General features: G+C 33.9%; 1 protein-coding gene across 3 annotated transcripts in view; it reads right to left on the bottom strand.

The window, feature by feature from the left end:
- Positions 1-789: 789 nt before the first annotated feature.
- The window catches only part of MYBL1 (MYB proto-oncogene like 1), a 58,666-nt gene continuing 52,035 nt past the window's right edge, over positions 790-7,420 (bottom strand). The window contains exons 15-16 of one of the 3 annotated variants that reach the window (XM_074199465.1): positions 5,185-5,364; positions 790-3,924 (exon numbers count right to left, since the gene is read on the bottom strand). In XM_074199465.1, the coding sequence (XP_074055566.1) occupies positions 3,796-3,924; positions 5,185-5,364 (309 nt within the window). In that variant the 3' untranslated portion in view covers positions 790-3,795. The remainder of the gene's footprint in view (positions 3,925-5,184; positions 5,365-7,420) is intronic. The other 2 variants (XM_074199464.1, XM_074199466.1) reach the window with 2 other exon arrangements.

The raw sequence follows: 7,420 nt of genomic DNA, 5'->3' as shown, positions 1-7,420 counted from the left end.
AGGTTTCCCTGAAATCCCATCCCTCCTGGTTTCTAATAGAACAATAGTGTTCCATGACATACATATACCACAGTTTGCTAAACCATTCCCCAATTGAAGGACATTTACTGGATTTCCAGTTCTTTGCCACCACAAACAGGGCTGCTATAAATATTTTTGTACAAGTAATGTTTTTACCCTTTTTCCTCATCTCTTCAGGCTATAGACCCAGTAGTGGTATTGCTGGGTCAAAGGATATGCACATTTTTGTCGCCCTTTGGGCATAGTTCCAAATAGCTCTCCAGAAGGGTTGGATGAGTTCACAGCTCCACCAACAGTGTAATAGTGTTCCAGATTTCCCACATCCCTTCCAACAATGATCATTATCCTTCCTGGTCATACTGGCCAATCTGAGAGGTGTGAGGTGGTACCTCATCGAAGCTTTAATTTGCATTTCTCTAATAATTAATGATTTAGAGCATTTTTTCATATGGCTATGGATTGCTTTGATCTCATCTGTAAATTGCCTTTGCATATCCTTTGACCATTTGTCAACCCAATATAGTTTCTTATGAGATTTTAGTATTGTATGATTTAAGCCAGAGCTGTGCAATCTTACTTTTAAAAGTTTATATTGAAAAAAGAAACTATATATTTTGATTTACTAATTTAGTGAGAACTCTGCAGAAGTTTGGCTTTGTTCATTAACCACAGGGGGTCCCATTTTTGGACAGCCCAGATTTAAGCCCATACAGTATTATGATGGCAGTGATAATAGTGTTTGCTGTTCCAGAGCAGCATTATCATTGATAGATCTCAATACAGTAGATTGCCAATTTTAAATGCTCATGTCTTTTTGCTTCACAAGCCAAAAGAAAAAAAAAAGCAACCAAGGTGTTATACAGTGTAAACTGTCTCTAGGCACTCAAGGAAGGAGCACTGAGAGGTTACTGCAGTTCCATTTCCCCCCAAAAGGTACGAAAAACCTATAGGAGTGCTAAGGCAAAACTAATTTCATACAAAGAGTTGATATCCAATATATTACTCCATAAATAGCTGGTCTGAACAATTCTGGTTATGTCTTAATGAGGAGTCATATCTATTTTTAACATGTCTTTTTAGTGGAACCAATACCATCACACACAAAAGAGTAATTCTTCAAACAAAAGAAAACTGCAAGTCACCTTGTACACAGATGTTTTATTTTGGATGTTAACATAAATCAGCATTATACGCAAGATTCTCTTACAATGGAAAAGTAATTTTCCAGTACAACAAAAAACTCAACTTGGGGAACATAATTGTTGTACATTAATGTCAAAACCCAAAGGCAAGATGGAATATTTTATATGCATAGAGCCCATTTCCACGCAAGTTTTGGCTGCTACATGTATATCTTATTATAACATCTTGTAAAATTAATGCACACATATATACAGAACAGTAAAAAAAGGTGACTTAAAATGCATGACATGTTAAATATTGACATCTTCTTGCAAAAGCAACAAAGCAGTTAGCTAAAGGGCTCAACCAATACCAACCCTAATATATGCTATGAACAGTAAACCTAGGTTTATAAAATCGGGAATACATTAACATTTGGGAGTAATATTTAAGAATTATGTATTTTTTTTAAAAAAACAGATCTTTATTAAATAATAGACCTTGGTGATTTAGACTATGTGCACCCATTTTAGCTATGGGTTTCAAAGAGAAAAATCAATCCATTGCCCATTATGTGCCACTAGCTCATTGTAAATGAAATGATACTTTATAATTTTGCTATGTCAATTTGTTTTTCATAGTGTAACTTCTGCAAGAAGTCCATTAATTAGCAAGGAATTAACACCGCCCCCCATACACATTGCTAAGGAGGTCCAAACTGGTTGCTCTATTTGATATCAACAAGGCATAATTTTAATACTGTATATTTTCTGTACTTCTCATTACAGTATACAAAAATTGGGGAGAGCCAAAATGGCTCAGATTTAAATAGTTTGAGATCCTTTTAGGTCTACTGCACAGTAGCTACAAATTCATACTTATTTCAATTCCCATATAACATAAAAACAGAGGACAGACCCTGGAGCTATTGCTTTCTTCTTTTAAGCCACTGTATTATTTTCATATTTCAGTATGACAACCAAAGCTCAACTCAATTCAGCAAGAATTTGCCTGATAATGGTTGATCCCATAAAGTTAACTTGAGAACCTGCCATCATTTGATTTTATCTTTACACACAGTGCATATGGTGGTCGCTCTTTCCGTCTCTCATAGCAGCAAGCTGATTCTGCTATTCTCTATAGCAGCACACTTCAGGAGTGGAGAGGGAGAGAGTGTGTTAATTATAAATAACTAAAACTACAGTGTACAATTCTATTTACCTGTCAGTGTAAATTGACAGCACACCATTATACTCTGCAAGGAATTAACTACATAAAATCTCTACAACAAAAGCAAACCAAGACATTCCTTCAAAAAGAAATAAAAGAAGTGCAAATACCTAAAATAGGCAACTGAAGCAACTGTTGTAACCTGTAGAGAAACAGAAAGTTTTATAAAAGGACAAAAGTTTTTTCTGTATAAATAAGAGAATAATATTTGCTCTATTTTTGAAATGCTAAGTAAATATAATAAACTTCTAAGTGCAGATAAGACTTGGTTAGGGACCATGGTGCTATGTTGTGTGTGTTTTAACAAAATAAAATGCTCAATTTTAAAACACATGTACAAATTATGATGCTAATTTACATGACCCTCAGATATAATTAAAAAATAAAAAGTTAAATTATAATTTAGTAAAAATTTTGTAATAACTACTTTATAACCAACATGATTTAAAGGGCATAGTGCAATATTTAGGTAGATGTGACATACAGCATAGAATTTGTATTCTTTGCAGCCTATAACTTATTGCTGTTTCATATTTCAAGGTCCAAAATTGTTCTTAATATAGCTGTTAAACAGGAAACAACATTGGCTTCTAGACACCCTGTATATATATATATATATATATTATATATATATAAATATCTACATTTAAGCTTTAAAATGAAAATAAATTATAAAAACAGACTCCTTTCCAATTTACAAAGTTTTCCTGCCCCTACATACTGTACAATACATTCAACAAAGCTCTCAGCTCTTCTGAGATTTATGAAGAAAATACTGACTCTGTACTAAAAATGAAAACCCTTTATTCAACCCATCTTATTTCTAGTACCATTTTCAAATAAATATATTTAACACTGTAGTTAATTTCACTGTTTTTGAAGAATACAAAAAACTAGTAGTGCAACTTTCTACCTTTTTATGTTTCCTTCCACTGTGTTTCTTTATACATAGTAGAATAGAGTGCTACATAAGCAAATAAGCATGTAAGCCAAAGTACTTTCATCAAGTTGGGCATGTTCTTCCCACACATGGACCATATGGTTTCAGAAATCATTAAGTACTTATAACCTACTGTACAACAAAACTGCAGCATCAAGAGAGAATCAAGATAGCTGGCAACATTTTATGGAAACAAAATGTTAAAAATTTGCTATTAAAATACCTACGCATGTTCTAATGCTGCTTTTCTTACTGTTCTTTAAAAATAATTTTTAAAATCCCTTAAAAAAACTGCAAGATTGCCCTTACTAAAATGGTTTAGCTTTTTGCCTGCCTGAACACTTATTAAAAAGATGGGAAATTTTTTAAGGCCATTTAAAAAATTTTAAAAACAATTCATTGACAAATTTCACTGCAACCTAATTTCGTGCAGAATACACAGTAATAAAGGAGTGGCACGCTATCCTCAGCCACCCTGAGGTTTACAGTATCAGTGCCCTCGAAGTGCTGCTTGCTGCGGTATACGTGCTCAGGTATCTTCTTGCTTGTTCAGTCATTATAAGCTGATCTTCGGTCTTTCCATAAACCACTGCCTCCCACTCACAATTGGACTAGGAAAAAGAAATACACATAACAATAAAGTTACAAGTTGCCACAATAAAAGTATCTGCACCAATTAAGAATTTTAAGTTTAAAAGGGAATTCTCTCATTGTTGGTCAAATTCATAATTCCCTTGGGGGAAGGGAAGTTTCAGGGCACAAGACATTTTCCTAATAATTGAGCTTGGGCTGAAATTCCCTTTTTCAGGCTTTGTATCGAAGTTTCTAAGAGTAGGCTGAACAAAGAATGAATGTGAAGTTGAGAAATTTGTTTAAAATATAATGAATTTCCTGCATAATAATTCAAAGAATGGCACATAGTTCATATTTTACTTATTATAATACAGATTATCATACCACTATGAATTTATGGAACAAGAAGTATCCCTGAAAAAATATGGTAAATTAAAGTTTAAAATGCACTGAGAATTTGCTATCTAAAATAATGATATGTGAATCCTTCAGGAAGCAAATAATTACAGTTTATCTGTTTTATATATCCAGACTTTCATATACTGAGTAGTGAAATTTTTCAAATGGTTATATGCATATTAACCTACAGCAACTATCAAAATCCTCCAAAATGCTTCCAAAAAGAAGTGTAACTAATATTATGATCCAGAGAGTAAATGGATATAGTTATGGGTATACCAGATTGCAAATATCATCTCTAAGGAATGTTTAAGTACCCAGAAGGATGCTATTTCTGCGTCCTCTCAGGCATGAAGAGAAACTTCTCTCTTCAGTGCCCTCCTACATTTTACAATGTGTATTGTAACCTAACAAACAATGCTCTAGCCTAGATCTGCAGCTGTACTATGGTTTCATTACAGCGGGGATAGGGGTTCTGTTGTATGACCTGCATGCCAGAAGCTCACAGACAATCATTACTCAAGCAGAACAATCATGTGCACCAACGGGGTTGCTAGGACAGTCCCAACCACACATCCTTTCAAGGCTGCATTTGTTATAGAAGGATGGGTGCCAAAAACACAGACATGAATTTAGTGTACCATCAGTCAAAGAAGCTTGAAAACCAATAGTATAGTCTTTGATAACATCACAAATTGTTTAACCTAGATACACAGATTTGTAATGACAGATTCTGTTTCTGAAATCCAAACTTATACTGAATTGTAAAATAGCAGTCAATGCATCCTTTAGTGATTATATTGGTTGCAGTCTAGAAAGAAACGAATTCATGACCAGTAGCACCAAGTTGATAACTGAATATTTTTTTAAATCACTAAAAAAATTTTATAAATCCATACCTGAAGAGACTTTTCCAATTTGACACCTTTGGAAGTGCTAGGATTTGGTTTCTTTTTAGTAAGTGTGTATGTTTTGTTGGCTGAATTTATATCTTGTTTTTCTGGTGTCAGGTTGCACCTGTTGTCATGTATTTCCAATAATGGTATCATTAATAAAGATGTTGTAAAGAGATTTTCTGACTAAAAGGGGGAAAAAGGAGAAATGAAAATAAAATACCTACAACTAATTAAAATTTTAAAGGGGATAAAATATAAAATTTGAGCTTGAAGTGGCTTTACTCCTTTCCCAAGAAAGCTTTGTCTATGATATTAAAGATGAGTAATTGATAAGAAAGGTTTCAGAGATGGAGATGAGAAAAGGATTGAAATTTATAGCTTTTGAGAATTGTTATCCTAGTTGTATTTTACTCTAACCATGAAAATATCACCAAAAACACACAAATATAAGCAGTAATGGACATTAAAAAAGAAAAAAAGGAAAAAGTTAATCATCTATTCTATACATATGACTGTAAAGGAAGGTTGTCTAAATATTTTTTCCTAAAGATTTGACCTAAAAAACAACAACAAAAATCCCCAGCACAGGGGTCGCTAGGTGGCGTAGTGGATAGAGCACTGGCCCTGGAGTCAGGAGTACCTGGGTTCAAATCCGGTCTCAGACACTCAATAATTACCTAGCTGTGTGGCCTTGGGCAAGCCACTTAACCCCATTTGCTTTGCAAAAACCTAAAAAAAAATCCCCAGCACTTCAATTTCTTTATTCTTGCTCTTTATTATCTCAACTATGTTGGACATAGTACTTTGTTCATCAAGTTTGTAAAGTTAGGAAAGAGGCAAAGCTAATATGCCAGATGACAGAAGCAAAATTAAAACATTTCCCTAAGCTAGACCAACAAAACTACAAGATGAATATACCATAGACAAAGGTATAATCTTCCATTTAGATTTTATTTTAAATGAGAAAAATATGGCTTAACAGCAGTTCAAAACATCAGTCTAAATGAAAAAGTTCTGGGCATTGTAAAAGCCAACTCTGGCTTCTTGAAAATCTAATATATATCCCAGGCTACATAAGTATTAGTACAATATTTAAATCAAGGACTCAAGGGACATAATAGTCCATAAAGTTAGATTATATATAAAGTAGTACACTGTAGGTATCATATTTTAAGAGAAATACTGACAACTGGAATGATGTAATCCTCCAAATAAAGAAAGTCAAAATAATAGATGTCATGCTTTAAGGCTATTTCATTTGATATTTATAAAAACCCTATGAAGTAAATACTACAGACATTAATATCCCAATTTTGTAACTGAAGAAAATAAGGCTTAGAGAGGTTAAGGGATTTTGCCCATGATTACACAACTAGAGAGGAAGGACTTGAGCCTAGGTGTTTGTCTACTGCTCTTTCCTCTACATTATGCTGCCTCTTGATAAGAGACCTGGAGACTCTAAAACACTAGGACAGTTGAAGAAACTAAGGTTGTTGAAGTAAAGAAGATTGGACCCCAGGGGCCTTTAGAATTTTTCAAGAGTTGTAGCATGGAAAAAAAGAGATTTGTGTTGTTTGTATCAGAGAATTGCCAATAGGGTGGAAAGTATTGAAAGTCATTTTCACATAAGGAAGAGTTTTCTGAGAGATAGAGGAGCAATAACCCTGCAACAAAATGGTTTGACTTGGAAGAGAGCTCTCTACCAATAGAAATGATCAATGGCAGTCTAAGTGACCTTCTGTATAACAGAAGAGACTCAAGGTTATAATGCAGAGTTTTAGAGTAATAATAAGGGAAAACCAAGAAACAAATTCAACGATATCCATGCAATACAAAGGAATAAAAGGAAAACTCCATTGGCACAACAAATGGATCCCTATGGCAGATTTATGGGAGAACATGGCCAAGATGCACATGAAAGGTAGGTTTGGATGAGTTGCAATCTGTATTATTAGAGAAAGAACCACATCAGTGAGATCACAAATCCATTGAAGAAGATCAAAGAAACCTCCTTACTTTTGACTAAGGGTATAGTGCAAGAAGAAAGAGAGAGCCAGGACAGGTGTTTGAGGGGACATGAATAACATCCTCTAAAGAGAACACATTGACAGTATTCCCAAACCCTCTCTATCAGGACATCTAGAAATATGCTGGTAGAGTAGGCAGCATCAAAGAAAGAGGGAAAAAAATGAAAATAGCTATTTATAATTTTCTAATGGCTTTACTTTAGTCTGATAAT

Source organism: Macrotis lagotis, chromosome X, assembly GCF_037893015.1.
Source record: "Macrotis lagotis isolate mMagLag1 chromosome X, bilby.v1.9.chrom.fasta, whole genome shotgun sequence".
In the NCBI taxonomy this organism is placed as follows: domain Eukaryota; kingdom Metazoa; phylum Chordata; class Mammalia; order Peramelemorphia; family Peramelidae; genus Macrotis; species Macrotis lagotis.
This window is presented reverse-complemented; position numbering and strand designations above follow the sequence as displayed.